The 21,382-nt window shown below is 29.4% G+C and overlaps 2 protein-coding genes across 2 annotated transcripts in view; both read left to right on the top strand.

Annotated features, from left to right (window-relative positions):
- LOC107437680 (polycystin-1-like protein 1) overlaps positions 1–4,399 on the top strand; it is a 584,482-nt gene extending 580,083 nt beyond the window's left edge. The window contains exon 52 of the mRNA XM_071186788.1: positions 40–4,399. Within this exon, the coding sequence (XP_071042889.1) occupies positions 40–1,915 (1,876 nt within the window). The 3' untranslated portion in view covers positions 1,916–4,399. The remainder of the gene's footprint in view (positions 1–39) is intronic.
- A 10,785-nt stretch (positions 4,400–15,184) lies between these two features.
- Positions 15,185–21,382, top strand: part of LOC107437681 (integrin alpha-PS2) — an 85,817-nt gene continuing 79,619 nt past the window's right edge. Inside the window, exon 1 of the mRNA XM_043045912.2 lies at positions 15,185–16,145. Within this exon, the coding sequence (XP_042901846.2) occupies positions 15,970–16,145 (176 nt within the window). The 5' untranslated portion in view covers positions 15,185–15,969. The remainder of the gene's footprint in view (positions 16,146–21,382) is intronic.

Below are 21,382 nucleotides of genomic sequence, written 5' to 3'. Positions count from 1 at the left end.
ATTTTTGATTAGCTTTTAAGGAATTTATTTATTTTTTAGGTCTAGCAGTTCTTTTAATACCAGATCACCTAGTACAAAATCAGCTATGACTGAATGGCTTCAAGTTGATTTCATCAACACTATTTATTCTGAGGATTATTCAACTAACTTAGGTTTCACCACTGGCTGCATTTTAGTTCACGATATCACTATAAAATATTTTGGTGTAGTCCAAATTGATAATATTCCAGACTATTCCTGCAATAATTCAAAAAATATCAAAATTAATCAAACTTTTGTGCCTGAATTTGAAAAAAGTGTACTTCATGGCTACCATCAAACGTATTCTGAAGAAAATATCGTAGTTCTGAATGATAACAAAATCAATGCTGTAGACCTTATTAATGAATTTTCTCAGTTTATTTCCAATATATCATCTGGTGCAGTCAGTGTTGAATTTTTACTGTTTAATCCATCATTTTCATTGTTAAACTTCATCAATATTCAATTTGAATTTGCAGAAAGAAATGTAATTACCACCAATTCAATTACTACTGTGAAACTGATGGATATGAATTGCTTTCTTTATCTCATGAAATTTTTTATTCATCTTATATTCTTACTTACAGTTTTAATGGAATGTAACAATCAATGCTGGAAACTATTTAAATACAGTAGTGTGTACTTAAAAAAAATGTGGAACTATTACACTTTTTTATTTAATATTGTTTCAATTAGCTATTTAAGTTACTATTTTAGTTACATTCTGATGCTCAAACGCATATCTCATCAATTAAAAGAATCAGACCTGAAATCTAATTCAGATATCATGAATGCAGCTATGTACGAGAGCATTAATCAAAATTTATTGGCATTTCTGATATTCATGCATCTCTTAAAGTCATTCAGATTCCTTATGTTTAGCCATAGACTAAAAGCACTGGGGAAAAGATTACTGAAATCATGGAAAATGTTGTTGGTCACTATTATTGTTGTTTCATTCTTTTTGGGTCTTTGTGATTTTATGAGAAGAATATTCTCGGGATTGAAAACGCAATCTCTTCATCCTGTCTTCATCTGCTTAGATGCAATTGGGTCTCTATTTAAGGATAATCGAAAACCTGAAATTATCAAAGAAACTGTTGCTTTTGAAAAGTGCATTTCAATAATTATATGCTTCATCTTTATTGCATTGTATACATATCTTTTTGCTTTTATAAGAGCAGTTCTTATAAGAAATAAATCGTCCAAGCTATCTGGTAAAAAGCACATTAGCGTTAAAGATTCGGGAAAAATTCTAAATAAAAAATTGAAAGAATTTTTTCTTCCAGAAAAACCGCAAATCATTTTAAAAGAAAACTATATTCTTCCTGTTGAGTTTCTGCTCTTAGAACTTGAAGAATTGGGTGAAAAACTCCTAAAAAAAGCGGATGAATTATTTCCCAAAGAAGATGATGAAGTGGCCAATAGCTCTGTTGATGTAAAAGATTCTGGTGAATTCCTGAAAACTCTCTTTGAAATCACCAACGAGGAGTTGAAATCTGAAATCAATGATACTGTTATCAAAGTAATGCAGAATTGCGATTTCAAACCACTCACTAACTCGGAAGTTGATGTTGTTAAGAGATTAAATGCAACAGTACCAAGGCTAAGTAAGGTGAGCGGCAAAAAAATTCTTCCGACAAGCCTAAATGCTTCTTTGGCTTCACAAAGAAAGTTTAAGGGTCAAGATATCAACTTATCAGCATCTTTGCAGTGCCACAAAATTCGTAAAACATATCCATTGCAGCTCAATTCAGACTCATCATCTGAAACATTTAGTTGCTTGGAAAAGGAACGAATACCTAATTTTACTTTGAGAAAAACAAAATCCAAAGGTAAAGGGAAGAGTTGTGAGTTAGATTTGAATTTACCAGATGATCATGCATTAAAGTGAGCTACAATTGTTTTATAGCGGGTATTCTTAAAACAGCATCGTTACTATAGATTTTTAACATCTTTGTTGGTAGCGAATAATTACCTTAGTAGAGATATCAGAAGAATATTTAATTGGGAAGTCCTTTACTGCACCTTGTATAGATATGATATAGAAATAAGATACAGATCAAATATTCTAATACCTCCATTTTCTATTAAACATGTCGCCATACAATAAATAGAAAGGATCATATTTAGATATCAAAGAAATCTATTGGTCGAAATCAAATTTCGGCTAAATAAAATTAGCCTTAAAATTTTAAACCTATGCAAGGTGTTCTTTAAACACCTTTCTTGCCATGTGCTTTTAGCATCCTTTTGAAGTATTAATAAATACTGTCATAGTAAAGGTAACAAAAGAATCTTTAAGAGAGAAGTGAATAGTGTTAAAAAACTAAAGATTCGGCTAGTTGAAATTAAATTTCAGTTAATTAAAAATTAGCTTGTAAATTCCAATCCTAGAGACAACGAACCTTGTCCTGTCTTACTTAATAATTCTAATCATCAATAGTTATTATACTAATATTGCCTATTGATATCATTTTCCAAATAATGGTTTTGAAGAATTAAATAAAACTTAAACTATGTTTAAAATTGAAAATGAATCATCAGATTAAGTTGCCTTATGTTAAGTGCTAATGGCTTAATTTTTAGCAAACTTTTCAAAAATATACATGAAGGGCAATAATTACAGAATACCCTGTATAAATGTTTAATGTGCAATTTTATTACTCTGTTTTTAGTTCAAATGCAAACTTGTTTGCTTGCTCATTGTTTTTGTGATATGTTTGTCTTGTGTATTGTTTTTTATTCAAGTTATCCTCTATTTGTGCAATCATTCTAGAACAATTTTTTATGTTTCTATTTTAATGAATCAACATCATTTTCAAATAAGTGTAAATTACTCCAGACATCATGATTTTGATTTTTATAAAATGATAGCATTTTCACCAACATTTAATAAGTGTTATTATTCATTCATTCATTTATTTTAGATATTTTAAATATTCATTTGTATCTAAAGGTTTTTATAAATTTTTGGAATTTTGTTTTGCTGAAATTTTAAAAACCCCTGTATATATGATAAAAATTGTTTTCCTTCATACTTAGATATAAAAAGTGCATTTATGAAACAAATTAAAATACTCTACCAAGGACGAGCTTAAATCTGTAAGTGACCTTAAATTACTAAAATATTTCTTTTTTATTATATATAGTTATGTTGGAAAGAAGGAATTTTGTAAAAAAACCATTTCTCCATAAAAATTTTAATGGAAGTGATAAAATTGAATATCTGTTTGTAGCTAAAAAATCAAATTTTAAATTTTTTACTAATATAAATAAGATGAGCTAAAATTCATTAATTTTCACTTTATCATTAATAACTAAGCCCATAATTATATTTTGAATGTCATGTTTAACAATTTGAAATTTTTTTTACAATTTAATTCCATTTTAACTTTTTAAAATTTTAGTTATCTAACTTATTTATAAAGATAATTGCTTGGATAAAATAAACAGATTGAACGTTCAAAAAAAGTTAAGAACTTACAGTAGTTCGCATGCTTTCAAATTAGCATTGTGTAAAATCTCTGTTAAGAGGATGCCATACCATTTGAGAAACTTTTCTTTGCAAATTCTTTTTCAGAAAAAAAAAATGAGTTCAGAAAACCTATGGTAATTCATGAAGTTTCAAAAAATGTGTAAATGAAAATAAATTATATGGGGATAACTTAGAATTACGCAATGGAGAAGTTCTCGTCCAATAATTTGTTTGCATTTTGATTTTTTTTTCAGCAACAGAAACTTAATGGCTTACTCTAGGTTTGCAGGAACTCATTTTTTCTTTTTTTTTACATAAGTAGTGGAGGTGAAAAAGAATTAGCAACGAAAAGTTTATTCTGTGGTATGGTGTCTTTTTAAGTTGTAATGTCTGTTATGTTGAATACATGTGATTGAAAATTCTGATAAGCACTGAAAGCAATATTTTTTGTAACTTTTTATGCTTTTAACACTTCAATTCCCTTTTCTTTTTTTCCATATTATTCTTTTTCATTCTGAAAAAGGCTTATTATTAGAGAAAGTATGTTTTTCTTTGATATATGAATTTTCCATTTTATTGTTAAAAGGAAATCAAGTTTGAGTTAAAAGTACAAAATTATTTTCTCTGTTAAATTGTGCCAGTATTTTTCATTTGTTTCATATTATTTATGTTACAAAATCATTTCCAATGAGCATTCTCACTTCATTCACAATTGTGCAATGTTTTTCATATTTTATTCTGCATTTGTTAAAACATTAAATGCATAGAAGCTGGAATCATCAAATTATTTATTTTTGATATTTCATATTCACTTTACTTCATACAATTTTATATGTGATGCATTTATATTTTATACAGTTGTATTGTAATTCTTAAATAAATTACACTATTCTTTTATCAGTTTCATAGGCTCTTTTCTTATTAAAGAATCTACAGCAATCCTCACACAAACCAAATTAATTATCTATAAATAACAAATGAAAATAATCTGAATCTACAACTGAAGTAACTAATTTATTATTTAATGCCTAAAATAGTTTGCCATTGCTAATACTTGTTATTAGAGAAGCCAGTATATTGCATATACACAGTTAAGAATCAGTCAAGTGCTTTAACTTTAAAATGGGTTTGGCTGGTGAAACATTATACTCAGGGCTAAAGAGAATAGAAGGGCTGGGGAGCATTTTTTTTTCGTGACATATTCTAATACATTTGTTATTTTCTATAATGACTTTCCTCGGTTTTTGCAGTGAATTTACAAAAATTTAAAACTATTATTGAAATGCCAGTTTGCGCGATTGCAACTTGCAAAAATTCTGATAAAAAAACAAAAGGAAAAACGCGTTCCCTAAAGTAAATGAACAACTATGTAAAGAATGGATTCCGAAATGGCACAGTTAATACAAAACAGAAATACGTTTATTCTATCGTTAAGAACTTTTATAAAAATTCATTATCTAAATAGAAACCGCCTTGTTGCTTCAAAAAGAAAGGCAGGTGAAAAAAATTAAAAAATAGATAAAGTCAAAGAAAATTAAAATGTAAAAAAAAAAAAGNGTGCAAAAATGGTTACAGAAGCTTATTTTAAAGTTAAAACACGCAAAACAAATTTTCTTTGAATATTCCCAAATTATTTTTCTAGTCAAAAGCAGGAAGTAAATTTTAAACAGTCACATTTCTCTCTGGTTTAATACATTCAAAATTCCATCAAAATTAGGTGTTTTCACTGAATTTAAGATAGAATTCTTGTTCATTTTTTTTTTGCATTTCCTTCATTGTTTGTCTTTTTTTAAATGTTGTAGGAAAAAAATTAATTAATTTGCCTGAATATAAATGAACACAATTACAAGGGGGAATAATTGACTTTCAATTTTTTTCTGATGTAATTCAGAATATTCGAGACAATTAACTCGAAATAAGAAAAAACACATATCTCGTATTAAAGTCATTATCAATTTACCGCCGATATAAACTTTAACGTTTGTTTCGTTCTCTCTACTTTTATTAATAAAAAAAATATATATTGGACATCCATTTAATAAAAATGAATGTTTCTTTTTATCTTTTAGGTTAAGAGCGATCGTAGCTTCAGCTCTAAGAGCGGAGTGAACTAGCCCTTCTATTCTCTTTAGCCCTGATTATACTAGTATGTTTTTAAAATATATTAAGGATTTTTACAGGCGAAATTCTAAATAAGTTATTCCCCAAGAATTTCTTATTGACTCCAATGCAAAAGTTAATCCTATATCATTTCTGGACCTGATGCTGGTATTCCCTTCTACAAAACAAATTTGGTAAATACTTAATAAATTCTTTGAAAGCCGGCAAATGTAGTTTAAAAACACATTATAAGTGCATACAATCAATCCGGAATAGATGTGTAGAGAAACAGTCATAGAAAATTTCTAAAAAAAGATCTTGTTTAAGCCCAAACACACTAAGCTGCAGTTTGTAGTAAGTGTATAATTATCATAATAAACCTTTTGCAAATTTGTTTATCATTTTTTCAAAGTGGAATTCATTTGAAACTGGTTTCAATATTAAAAGTAAGCGTAAAATTGTTTTAAATACAAACATATAGTTATAGAAAATTTTTAAAAAAGATATTAGCTCAAAGCACGCTAATTACATGCTATTAAACTAAACAAGTTTCTTTCCTTTTGCCGTAAATTTCTCCGTGGTAGAAGGATCATGAAGAAAAAGCTCCTCGCTGTCAGGCTAACCGCGTTAGTTTTCTACTGTATACCATCACATGTAATACAGATACGAGTGAGATACATAAAACGCCCTCCTTGAATAGTTTGTCCAAATGCTTTATCCAGTATTTCCTTAGTCTTCTGGATTGGACTTAAAATTGCAAGGCTGCGGAATTATACGTCGATTGTCGTAAATTGGGAATTGGATGGGCTGTTCAAAGCGGAATATTTCTGGCTACAAGCATTTCCTTTAAGATTGGTTTCATAACTAAAAGTGAGCGACAATTCTAAAAGTCAAGAAATATTTATAGAAATTAAAATTTTTTTAGTCCGTCACACGATTGTTTTTTATTTTTTTTAATGGCGGGCACTTGGGGATTGTCCCATTGGCCACAGGAATGCCAGAACTGTTACTCTTTTCTCGTTACCCAGAGGGCACCTGTGGCGAAGCCACGGCGGTGGAGCAGCGTCGCCCACGTCACACAACCACAAACCCGTTTATAGGGCGGGTCACATTCACACAAAGGAGAAAGGACATAAAACATAGAGAGAGAGAGAGAAAGAAACATCCATGCCCTGAGCAGGATTCGAACCCGCGGCCAATGGCTCCTCAGCCAGACACGCTAACCGCTCGGCCGTCACACGATTGTTCAAGTTTAAGTATATAACCAGCATAAATTGTTTCATAATTAAGAGAGAGTGTCAAATTCCTTGAAAACACTCATCTATGTCCAGAAATATTAATTGAAAATTAAAAGTATGTTTAATGGTAGAATAAGGGAAGACAATTACGAATTTTTTATAAATTTTTATTACAAGAAATTTCTATGAAACTTGTTTTCATAGTTAAAAGTGGTCTTCAATTTGATAGAATACACCCATATATGTGAAGAAATATTTATTGAAAATATAGGGGGGTGGGGTATTATATTGTCCAAAACACGTTTATGTAAGGATAAGCATCTCTTTCACTAAAAAGGGACTTTTTACAATTTTTTTAATACTTTTTTGTAAAATGGAATTCCTTTAAAACTTGTTTCATAATTAAAAGTGAGCGTCAGTTCGTTTGAAAACACCAAGATATATTTAGAGAAATTTTAATTTTTTTATCCCGACAGATGATTATTCAAAATTATGTATATAACTATAGTGATATACATAATGTTATAACATAACGGGGAACCAATTTGAGAATTTTTTATAATTTCTGGCAATAAGCATTTCCTTTAAAACTGGTTTCGTTATTAAAAGTTAGCATCAATTTTCCTTAAAGTAACCATATATGTCAATATCAATTTAGAGAAAGAATTAATAAAAACCATGCCTATTTAACCGTATGCATCGCTGACATAAGAAAATACTTTGATAATTTTTTATAACGAAAATCAGAGTTCAACTCTTAAAGTGAGGACTACATAGCTTTTACCAGACCTTGTCACATCATAATCGCATTATCAGCAATTTAAGCGCCATCTGTGCTTTATGTATAGAACAAAATGTATAGGAAATGTATAGCTTTATGTATAGGACAAAAGAAAAAAAATTTAAAAATATTTTACAGACATATAATAGCATATATATGTGGGTTTTTTTTAGAAAAATTGACACCCACCCTGTCACTTGATTTTCATATTAAAGTTCTCTCGCATACCGAAAACATATAAGATATTACTACAATGTCCCTCAGTCCAGTCGAATCCCTCAAATGCAGCAATAAATAATATTATGTAAAAGAAAAAATAACACTGAAATGCGTAATATCAAAATTGAGAATTGAAACCTAAAACTGAGACCTACGATACCTTTTACGAATCGTCTAACTTCATAAATGCATTATCATCAAGTTAAGCGCTTTCTATGCTTTTTGTATAGAAGGACTAAGACAAAAGATTTTTTTTTAAAAAAAGCATTTTGTAAATATATTATAGCATATATATGAGTTTTTGGAAAATTAGACGTCCAAACAGTCTTTTGATTTTAATATCAAAAATCTCGCTCGTATAAAATATAAACAATTAATTAATTGTCCCTCAGTTGAGCCCCTCAAATGCAGCATTTAATAATATGGACTATAAAGCCTTTTTCAGCACTTCTCACATCATAATTGCATTATCAGCGACTTAAGCGCAAAATGCCTGAGGAATATATAACCGTCGTTGAACAGCGGACCCAATTTTATGGGTTTACGACTACTGATGTTCAACTCCGTAGCCTTGTAATTTTGAACCCAATCCAGAAGACAAGGGAACTCCTGGATCAAGTATTGGGAGAAATTTGCCTTCGCGGAGGACTTTTTGATGGGACTAACCCGCATTTGCGTTACGTGGAGAGGAAGACCACGAGGACCTCCCACGGTTACCCTCACGGCAAAGGGACTCTAACCCATGATCCGTCTACCACTGAGGATATTTTCACATCAGCACTGTGGTCATTGCAATCCCGATGCGAATTCGTATTGACCAGCCATCGGTGGGATTCGAACTCGGTTCACCTCATTGGAAGGTGAACGCTCTATCCCCTGAGCCATCGCGACTCATGCCTTAGGAATAGAAAAACTGGACAAAAAGAAGAAGAAAAAATTCTTACATATTTTACATTTACATTATAACATATGTATGTGTTTTTGGAAAATTTGACGCCCACCTTGTTACCTAATTTTAATCTCAATGTTCTCTCTCAAACCAAGAAATTACAAAAACATTATTAAAGTGTCCCCCGTTTAACCCCTTAAATATAGCAATTGATAATATTATGTTAAAAAAAAATTATAAAAAAATAAAAAAACACGGGAATTCGCATTTCCGAAATTGAGTTAAGTCCTTAAAGTGTGACCTACGAAGACTTTTTCAGCTCGTCTCACATCATAATTTGCTTTCTTAGCGATTTAAACGCCACATATACATTATGTATAAAAATACTAAGAAAAAAGAGAGAGAAAAAATTTACAAATATATCATAGTATATGTATGTATTTTTGGAAACTTTGACGCCTACCCTATCACTTGATTTTATGATTAAAGTTTTCTTTCATACCGTAAAATTAGAAAAAGATTAATTGGCGATCGAAAAGGTCTACAGGTGGCGTGGAGCAGAACTCTCAACTTATGGCTACACTTTACATGCTTTCCCCATTAGCGTATGAAGAGTCAAAGGAGAAGGAAATGCGTTCGTTTATTCTTCATTTTCAAATAGATTAAAAAAATTTAAATTACGAAACTATATGGAACTAAAAACTACATTGAGCATAGTTCCGAAAGAAAGCATCGTGGAAATTTTAAAAAATATTTCTGACATTTAAATATGAAAAATATTAAGAAAGGAAAAAATACACACATACGGTCGTCTCCTTAGATGGCGCATCCGAGCGTTGCGATCTCGAGTAATGTGTTCCTCAGTTGAACCCCACAAATGCTGCAATTAATAATATTATGTAAAAAAAAAAAGAAAAAAAAAACGCGGAAATTCTCAACTGGCGATCGAAATGTGCTGCAGGTGGCGTAGAGCAGAACTGTCTACCTATGGCAACACTTCGCATGCTTTCCCCACTAGCGTGTGGAGAGTCATAGAGGGAGGAAGAACGTTAGTTTCTCTCTTGATTTTCATATAAATTAAAATCTTATAGGTCGGAAAACTATATGGAACTGTAAATTACATTAAACATAGCTCTAAAGAAAAGCATCATGGAAATTTTAAAAAATATTTCTATTAAGTGAAAAGAGGAGAGAGATGCAACTGAAAAGAGGAGAGGGAAGGGAGAAGGGCCAAAGACATGGAACCGGTCTCTCCCCAGATGGCGTAATCGAGCGTTGCGATCTCCAATAACGAAATGCTTAATAAAGAAGAGATTTTAAAAAAAAAAAAACATTTTATAAATATATTATAGCATATGTATGTAGTATTGAAAATTAGACACCCATACTGTTTCTTTTTTAATATCAAAAATTTCTCTTACATCAAAAAAAAATATAAAAAATTAAAAAAAAATTGTCCCTCAGTTCAGCCCCTCAAATGCAGCATTTAAAACTAATACAAAAATAAAGCAAGGCAATGCGTTATAAAAAAAATTGACAGTTGAACCCTTTGAGTGAGGGATATGAAGCCTTTTTTTGGATTATCAGCGATTTAAGCGCAAAATGCGTTAAGAATAGGAAGACTAGGACATAAGAATTTTTTTTTTTTTAAATATTTTACAAATATTCTATAGCATATATATGTGTTTTTAGAAAATTTGGCACCCACTCGGTCAATTGATTTTCATCTCAAAGTTCTCTCCAATACCAGAAAATTATAAAAAAAAATTAAAGTGCCCCCCCCCCCAGTTCATCCCCTCAAATTCTGCTAATTATAATATTATGTGTCCCGCAGTAGACTGATCGTAAAGACACGGTTCCCAGTAAAACACCGATGTCAAACCTCACTGGCTGTGGTCAGTAAGCAGGTGGGTGACCACTTTGATTAGCCTGCGTCGGAACTGAGTGTGCGCGGTGTCGATCCTCATTAAACTATTCTACCGTAAAGTATTCGAATTCGCACGCAGGTTCTCGGGCTACAAAAACAGGGGGGTGCATCCCCTTCGCAGGGGATCAAAATTGCGATGGCATGTCTTCGGATCATCCTGAAGGATGTTTCTCAAACCATCGCCAATAGCCTATTGTGCAGCTCTAGTGCGACGAAAATAAAGTGCCTTCCTACCTACCTCTAATATTATGTAAATAATTACGAAAATGCGTTATAATGAAATTGAGAAACGAACCCTTTAAGAGGGGGCTACGTAGCTCTTTTTTTAACCCATCTCAAATAATAATTGCGTAATCAGCGATTTAAGCCCCCCCCTATGATTTAGGTACGCAAAATCTAGAACAAATGAAAATATTTTACGAATTTAACATAGCATTTGTATAGGTTCTTAGAAAATTTGAGACAAACTCTGTAACTTGATTTTGACATCAAAATTCTTTCTTCTACCAAAAAAATTAATCGATTGTCCCTCAGTTGAACCCCTAAATAATTAATTACGAAAATTCGTTATAACGACATTGAGAAATGAATCCTTTAAGAGAGGGCTACATAGACTATCACATTCCGTCTCATATCAAAATTGCATAATCAGCGATTAAGCGTTTGCATTTAAGCGTTAAAATGCAAAAAGACTAAGACAAAAGAAACAATTTTTAAAATTATTTTACAAACATGACATGGTGTATATGCATGGGTATTTGAAGAATTTGACTTCCATCCTGTCAGCTATAAGTTGTTATTGTAGTTCATTTACGTCGCACTAGAGTTGCACAAAGGCTATTGGCGGCTGTCCGGGAACCATCCCTGAGGATGATCCGAAGACTTGCCATCACAATTTTGATCCCCTGCAGAGGAGATGACATCCCCGCTTCGGTAGCCCGACGACCTGCATGCGAAGTCGAGCACTTCACGGTAGAACAATTTAACGAGGACCAATACCGCACGCCCTCGGTCCCTACGCAGACTGATCCTAGTGGTCACCCACCCGCTCAGTGACTGCAGCCACTGATGCTTGACTTCAGTGATCTTCTGAGAACCGTGTCTTAACGATCAACCCACTGCGCGACCCTGTCAGCTGTAAATAACACGAAATAATAATAAACTATAAATATTTACGCTATGAATATTTAAGCTATTATTTATAGCTATAAATAATTGCGAAAATGCGTCATAATGAAATTGAGAAACGAACCTTTTAGAAGAGGGCTACGTAGACTATATCGCCCAGTCCCATATAATTACTATTTATCAGTTATTTAAGAGATGGCTACGTAGGCCATTTTACCCCGTCTCATATAATAAATGGTAATCAGCGATTTAAGCGCCGCATCTGGTTTAAATATAGAAAGACTAGAACAAAAGAAAAAAACTTTTAAATTATTTTACAAACATGATATAGCATATGGATTGGTTTATGGAAAATTTGAAGATTGAACCCCTCAAGTGACTCTACTGAAGAAATTAATATTATTATGTAAAAAAAAAAAATGCGGAAATTCATGCTGACAAATTTGAGAGTTTAACCCTTGACATGAGGGCTATGAAGGCTTTATAATAGTACATAAGGAAAAAAAAATTTTAAATATTTTACAAGCATATTATAGCATACGTATGTGTTTTTTGAAAATTTGATGCCGAACCCGTAATTTGATTCTAATCTCAAAGATCTGTCTCCATCCAGAAAATTATAAAAAATTATTAAAATGTCCCTCAGTTCAACCCCTGAAATTAAGCTATTAATAATATTGCGTAAATAATTACGAAAATGCTTCATAACAAAATTGTGAAATGAATTGGTAATAGCTCTGGTTTAAGTATTATATTATATTATACTATATCTGTCGTTGAACAGCTGTCCCAATTTTGAGTTAACGACTACTAATGTTCAACTCTGAAGCCTTGCAATTTTGAACCAATCCAGAAGACAAGGAAACTCCTGGATCAGTACCTTCAAAGATATTAATTAGGTCAGAGGTATTGGACTTAGCAACTGAACAGATTTAACGTGCATCAGTCACCATATACTACCAGTCTATCACGGCCCTTCTGTTTTAAGTATAGAAAGACTCGGACAAAAGAAATAGTTTTTAAAATTATTTCAAAAACATGTTATAGTATATGTATGGGTTTTTGGCAAATTTGACACCCACCTTGTCACTTGCTTTTAATATCAAAATTCATCCTCATGTAAGGAAAATATAAAAACAATTAATAAAGTTTCCCTCAGTCGAACCCCTTAATTGCAGCAATTAATATTATTATTGGAAAAAAAAATACTGAAATACTTACTAGCAAAATTAAGAGTTGAACCGAAGTGAGAGCTACGAAGCCTTTTTTAACCTGTCTCAGATCATAATATCATAATCAGCGATTTACGTATAGAAATTCTTTACGTATAGAAATTCTAGGACAAAAGAAATGTATTTTAAAATTATTTTACAAATATATTATAGATTGTATATTTGTTAATATAAATATATGGATGTTAATATAGCCATATGTATGTATTTTTGGAAAATTCAACGCCCATTCTTTTATTTGATAATGACTAAAGTAAAGGGGGCACTTTGATTTCGGTGGTCTTTCAAGATTTATCAATGATAATCTATTTCAATTAGAATGGTGTTAAGGAAAGAAAAATACTTAGTTCTTTAGCCGACTTTGCCTTTTTTAGAGAAAAATAAATATGAATGAATAAAATGAAAACGTGCAATGCTATAATTTTAGATCCGGAACGGAGTTCCGTTTAGTAAAAAGTGACGGATCTTACTACCGACCCTACTACATTCCTGCCACTGCAGTAATTAACATAAACATCTTCAGCCATTATCAATCCACTCTGTTAGATGAAGGTCCCAACTTTTTTTCTTTTTTTTTAAAGAAAATTTATTTATCGCTCTTACCATTTAGTTTACTTTTGCTGCTTTCTAATTTTATTAGGCCACCATATATTATTGAAAATTTATCCAAAATAACACTTATGCTTCAAATTTATTCTTACATTATATTACTATTTTAGTTTTGTTCTGTTGTATACACATTTTTAACCCTAGGGTTCCGTGAAAGAGTTGAAGGGGTTCCATTCTTTTTATAACCTTGTAATGATGAGCTTTGAAAACCTTGATCATATTTAAATCCAACCAATAATTCATAATTTATTTAATCTTTCGGTTGCCTTCATGAAATTATTTCAAGTTAAACGCCAATGATATAGAAATGTCATTTTTTGAAATAAAATATTCTATTTCTAATAACTATGTAATAAACAAGTTATGGAAAGAACAAGCATTTATAAAATATTGCATTAGCATTTCCTATCACGCAATCCAAATTAAAATAAAATAACTAAATTGTTCAATAAAGCAATATGTTTCCCTAATAATTTTCAACGCTTATAGCAGTTCTTTTACTCTTTCATTACGATATGACCCGTAATTCGGGGCCGCTGAAAGAAGAAGATTATTTAGGGTACCGTTGTCAAAAAACATTTAGAACCACTGATTTACCTACACGTGTAAATTCACTATTTGTGGCCATTTTATCCGATTAAAATTGGGGATAATAATTTATCTAAATAGGAAAAACTATAATCATTTTATCCGAGCTTTTCAAAAACTACAACAATGATTGATACCTAATAAGTTTTACTCACTACAAATAACTAATACGTTTGCTGATTAAAAAAGTATCGTAAATATTCCCCAAAACCCCACACTTTGCCCTAGCCTTTATTGGTACCCTATGTAGGGTATTTAATGGATAAAGGTATAAGTATTAAGAAAACGCATTTTACCGCAGAGTCACAAATGCAAACAGTAACTACGGTGGTCTTTATAGTTTTATTTTGAATCTGTAAATACAAAATTTGAATTAAATTTGGTTAATAGTTTCTCTATACATTGTAATTATGATAAATTTATTTTTTAAAAAAATTATACAATTTATAATATGAACCAGCGTTTTTGAATTCTTATATTTTAGGAACGATTTATTTGAAGATTTATACTTTAACATAATAAATATCTTAAATAAAAGTGTTAACAAAAACTTCGCTAATTCACTTGTGCACTTTATATAGCATAATTTTTCTTTCTCTCTTTCTCTTTTTTTTCTTTTTCTTTTTTTTTTTTTGGTAATGATGTCCTATTGCCTGTGTGTTTCCAAGATTCAATGGCAAAAAGGTTAATTTTTACATTTTCTATAACTTAGTTTGTTTCTCTGTTAATGAGACAAATTATCAAACTATTAAGTAGCTATAAATAACTTAAGTAACACTGAGCAGTCCAGATTTAAATAAATAATAGTTAAACTTGCTATTTTGTAATGATCCTAAGTATTACAAAGGAACCTTGTGTGCAGTAGATTCTCTCACCATTCAATCTCCTTGAAAAAGTCTCCCCCCTTTCTGCGGAAGCGCGCTCCTCACACTTTGGAACAAGCGTAAGACACCCTCACTCGTTTACCTTCCCCCAAGATTCGGATAAAACAGTGAAAAGGGAAGTTTTAAAAACAAGAAACTAAAGCAGGATGAGTAAAGACGGGACGTATCAGGGGTACGTCACAAAGACTGGCACCCTCCCAATGAAAGAACATGACACGCTTTAGCTTTATTTGGGAGCGGGATCTTGCACTGGTCGGAGCCTGAACACTTCCTCCCGCCTGTACGAAGAAACCGTCACCTTGCCGTTTTCAACTGTGATCTACTTTTTCCCCTGTGTTTGTCTTTTTAAGTTTTCCCTTTCTTTTTTTCTTGCAAGAGCCACTTGTGTTTGTTTGCAATTTAGCAGGTGTTCGCCCCCTTTTCAGTATCGTCTCTTATCCACTAAAGAATGATTTAAATAACAACTTTGTATCACAATGTAACACAATTAAAATATTTTTTTTAAAAATCTGTTGGAAGTCATAAATTTCAAATAAAAAATTCAGACGATAATTTTATTGGTGTTTCAGACGATAATTTGTTTTCAAATCAAACGATTTTTTCTCTCCCTTTTTTTTTTTTTTTTGGTGTTTCAGACGATATTATTTAAGTTTAGTGACGATATTTTTCAAAATCACGAATAAACAAATTAAGTGAAGAGTAAATAATTTTTTATGTATGATTTCATCTTCAAATATTTCGACTTATTTCAAATACAAGCGAATCTTTGTTGACTGGAAAAATTTTGTGTCTTCGGGTCTTCCATGTAAACAAATCAAGTGAAAACAACTGGATATTGTGAAGAGATAGTGGGGGACTTAGACTGAAAAACAAAGATGGGCTTAACAAGGACTACAGTTGTGGTGTGTTCCCTTTTTGGATTTCTTTTGATGGTGGGTGACTTTTCAAATGGTTTCAACATCGATACAAAAAGCGCTGTTGTACATAGAGGCGTACCTGGATCCATGTTCGGCTTTTCTGTGGATCTCTTTAAAGATAGCGGCCATAGTTGGTAAGTAACTTCTTTGTATTTATGTTTACGTATTTTACTTCATTTTAGCTATAAATAATATGTACGGAAAAGCAAAATGTCATATGGGTATTTTGCTTGTAAGGAATCATTTGTTTCAAATATCTGTCAAACTTTTTAATTTAAAAGATATAGAAATCTAAAAAATACAAGAGATGCAAGAAAACTTTTTAGTAAAAGTGATAAATCTAAAAAGAGATTTGGTGAAATTATACTAAATATCACAACATTTTGTTTACGATAGACTTGGTTTAAATCGTAAATAATGCTTTTTTGGAATGAAAAAAAATTTTTAAAATAGTTTTTCAAGCAGTAGGAAAAATTTAAAAGAAAAAAGAAATTTTTTTTTTATTAGACAATTGTTTGAGAGTCTTGAATTAATTTAGTACTAAATATATTTAAACTTTTTTTCAAAATTATTTTTCCTTCATTAAAATCAACTATTGTTAAACTTATTAATTTTACAGATATAATTCACAGTTTTGTATATTAACAAAAATATACAATCAATTTTCTATACTACCTTTTTAACATGCTTAATTATTAACTAACGTAACTATTAACTAGGTCGAACGTGCTTAACTATTAAATTAAAATACTCTTCATACAAAATAAAAAAATGACCCGATATTTTGCGTGGTCTTATTCATTTAGATTCTGAATTTAATTGGTTGGATTTGATTCAGTTGTTAAGGTGAAAACGATTATTCTTCTGTTATTTTTCAAACATTCTAATTTACTCATCATTCAAATTTATTATTATTATTAATATGTATTCATCTATTTGTTTTTATTTTTTTGCATGAGAGCTCTATTATAGACGCGTCAACTAGCAAAGAAAGTGTTTTAACCAATACCTTTGACAACACATTGGAAATTAGATAAAATAATAAACTCTAAGCTCAAAGAAATTGAGAATTATTATATTTCCTCATTTAAGAAACACATCAACCTACCATAATTAAATAATACTACATAGCCATCCAAATGAACTCATTACTATTGAATAACCATCATACTAAAATAGAATTTTTAAGTTGGAACACGACATTTATTCTTTAATTTATTCATTTTAGTTTTAAATTTATTAACTTAGTACATTTTTAAAACGTCATCTAAAACGTGTCATACAATGCATGTTAAATGATACATTCTTCCGTAAAAATTTGAAGAAAGAAAATTTACCAGTTTTCAGAGCATTGGTAAATAACTCAAAATAATTTATTATCCAAATAGGTGTTAACTTTTGTTAATACTTTCTCAATTTCAACTGCTTTAAGTTATAATAATGAGCAACTTTATATTTTTGTACTTTGTGCATATTTGTGCTTTTTGGAAGTAGGAAACTGTAATCTCATATTTTTCAAATTGCGCTGTTTAATTCAAAAAATATTCTTTAAGTGTACTTACTTAAATATACTTTAACTCAATAATGTGTACGTCACCTCAGTTTTTTTGAAAATAATTTTCTTATTAGCTTGATTAATCACAATTCAAATAAAAAATTACTCGAAAGAAAAGAATCAAACTTAAAACACTTTGTTTCATTTAAAAATGTTGAAAATATCCATAAAATTTAGAAACGGGGTAAAAAAATATCAAAAAAACTGTCAAAATCAGAAATTATGATACCAAGTGTAAAAAAAAGAGACACAAATAGAAATTAAAAATTAATTAAACTAAAATAACATTTTCTCTTTTTAACACACTCATTCAAAATATCGAATTTGAGTCGAACTTTAAAAAAAAAACATTTATGCATTATCACCAAACTCTTGATGCGTTCAAAATAAATAAATAAATAATATAATACTAAAATATAATTTGTCAAATTTTAGACAAAAAAAAAAAAAAATTTGAAATTAAGGAACATTAGAAAAAAAAAGTATTCTAAATTCAAATTTTTAGAGTAAAACAATATTAAATAATTTAAATTAAAAACTAGGTGATGCTCTATTTTATTGGATAAGCAACAAAAACGGAGAAGTATATCTTAATCATAAATGAAATACAAAACAATACATTTTAGCCGTAAATGATGCTAAATAACCCTATTTAAACTCAAATAATTTCAGAAACCCGCTCTTTCGTTTGACTTTTTTTTTAAATAATTGAAGAAAATTGCTCACGATTTTCCCTTTCTTTTAAAGCAACCGAGCCTCAAGACATACTTACAATGTAAGAAACTCTACAATTAGACAAANTAAAACGTAACAAAAATTTGTAAAAAAATATTAATTAATTACTGAATGAATAAAATTACTTACAGACATATAATTTTCTGTAGGACAACATGGAGAAATTGAAGAGTACCCTTAGTTCATTTCTTTCCTCTTTCATTTTCAATAATTATAGAAAAGAGGAACCTTAATTCATTATAAATGGAAAAAAAATTATAAAACTCTTTACATACTAGGCAGGATGCTTGCAGTACCACAACCAGTAAGCAAGATGCTCCACAACTGTAATTTCCTTTCTAAAAATATAAAACTATGACTATTATTTTTCATATTGCATTGAACTTCTTAACAGGTAAATATTGTCTGCACTATAAAAAAATTCCGAGTGAAATTACGATTTACTTTTACCGCAATATAAATTTTTACCGGAACATATTACAGAATAAAAAACTTGATATACCGTGATTTTTAAAATAGTAATTATATTATATTATATTATATTATATTATATTATATTATATAACATTATATTATATTATATTATATTAGTACTCTATAATAATTTTTATGTCTATAACAAAGTCTTTTTATTTTCACCATCTTTCGAGCCAATTTATGTATAAAAACGTATATAGTTTGAAGAGTACATCTAAAACAACGTCTAAACACGAAATATTTAGTTCACTAAAGTCCTATTATTTTAATTTTATTATCTATTTTTAAGATAATTATTAAATATAATGATATTCTCATAACGACTAATCTTTATAAATAAGTTTTTATTTCTAACAAAGTCATTTTATTACATTTTTTGATCTGTTCATTTATAAAAACGTATATACGCGCTAAGAAGCTTTAAAAATAACACAATCAGATCCTTAAAGTATTGTTATTTTAATTTTATCGTTCATTTTGAAGATAATCAGTTATAATGGAGTGATAAGGGAATAATATAGGAAAGAAATTTTATCTAAAATAAAATACAATTTTATTGTACTATCTTTTGAACCTATCCGTTTACAATGCTTAAGAGTTTTAAAACAATATACTATACGTATTTAGTTCAAAATAGTACTATTATTTTATTTCAATTATTTATCAGAGATAAACATTTAATGAAGTTATATTCTTACAATGAAATAAATTATATTTATAATGAATTTTCATATCTAAAATAAAGTCATTTTATTCCACCATTTCTTGAACAAATTCATTTAAAAAAATGTATTTAAATTGCTTAAGAGCTTCCTTTCGATGTTTTGCTATAATAAGGCCTAAAAATTACGATGACAATTTAATACATTTATTTTTAATTCTTTAAATTTTAATATCTTAGTTGGTATTCAAAAGAAAATAATTTGACTGTGCTATTTTCTTAAAACGATGTAATTTTAAGAAAAAAAAAAATTAAAAAAAAAAAAAACACTTATACCCTGCTTTAAAGCTTTAAGTAAAACATCGATTACACATTTATAAAAATGTATTTAAATTGTTTAAGAGCTTCCTTTCGATGTTTTGCCAGAATAAAGCCTAAAAATTACGACAACAATTGAATATTTTTCTTTTTAATTTTTTAAATATTAATATGTTGGTTGGTATTCAAAAGAAAATTATTTTACTCTGCTAATTTTTTGGAACACTTCAATTTTTTAAAAAAAAACGCTTATGCCTTGCTTTAAAACTTTAAGTAAAACATCTATTACTCAAGTTTTTTTTATTGTTATTTTAAATAAGCACGAGTTCTTACGCAATAATTTAATGAATATTTTATTCGACATAAGTGGCAATGATCATCACGTTTCGATGTCCTGATTGAATAACAGATGCGAAATTATACGAATAGAAGTTTATGTATTGTATTTGTATTATGTATCATGGTTCGTTATTGATAACTTGTATTTTAAGATGCACTTTTACTTTTCTATACGATTTTTATGTTCATGTAAAGGAAATCATTTGTATTTCACTACTCTTATAAAATGATTTATACACGGTTAAAAAAATTCTGATAAAATTACCATACCAGAATTATTTTTTTTACAGAAATGTCATAGTAATGACATTTCCGTAAAAAAAATAATAATTCTGGTTAATAAGACAAAAATATACGGTATTTAAACCATTCAGTTGGTAATTTTTCCCTTCATATAGGTAATTGTTTAACAGAAATTCTGGTTTTAAATATAATTGTTCTTACTACCACAAATTTTGTAAAAATTACAAAACTCAAATGTAAATTTAACCGAATAAATGGTTTTTATTCCATGCTCTAAGGTATCATAATAAAATTATCAAATGTTATAAAACCATATTTTATTATAAATTTTACTAAAATCATTACCAGAAATCATTAGCAAAAATTATCGAGCTCTTTGATGTCCCCATAGAGCCAGAAACTTGTTAAATTAAAAAGTATGGTTAAAGCTACCGAAAGGTGGTAAACATCTTGGCAGTTTTAACCATACTTTTTTCTTAGTGTACCTATAAAATATCATAGTTTCATTAAATTTTATAAAGTTATTAATAGCTGGCATAGACATTATCTAGACAAAGTTTCTAAACCTTACCGTAACAATTTATAGTATAATATTTTTTAAAATTATTATTATTTGAGGGAACTTTACCAAACTTTCAAAGTTCTGTTGTGTTTTTTATACTCAACCTAGTTACTTTTGGAAAGTTATTTTAAGCAGCGTAATTTTTTTAATTTTTTTAATCAATACATTTTTAAGTTTTCAATCATTTAGAAGTTTGTACAAATAAATAATGCATTTGCAAACATTAACTAATTATTTCAGAAAAATTTGTTAATTATCCCACACCGTGTAGGATAATAATTAATCATTCACAGATTCACTAATTTTTATAATTTTAGTGCTAAAATTATTAATCTTATATTCCGTGAAAGAATCTGTCAATGCTTCCAGGTAATCTAAAAATAATTTCTTTTACGTGACTTAATAACAAGTCTAAAACCAAAAACAAGGAAACACTAAAGCAAATATTTCTTTTAATCTTTTCGAATCAAACCTATCAATT

The sequence above is a fragment of the Parasteatoda tepidariorum genome, chromosome 10 (genome assembly GCF_043381705.1).
Source record: "Parasteatoda tepidariorum isolate YZ-2023 chromosome 10, CAS_Ptep_4.0, whole genome shotgun sequence".
In the NCBI taxonomy this organism is placed as follows: Eukaryota; Metazoa; Arthropoda; class Arachnida; order Araneae; family Theridiidae; genus Parasteatoda; species Parasteatoda tepidariorum.
Note: the sequence above shows the minus strand (reverse complement) of the source record. Positions and strands in the feature narration are given on the sequence as shown.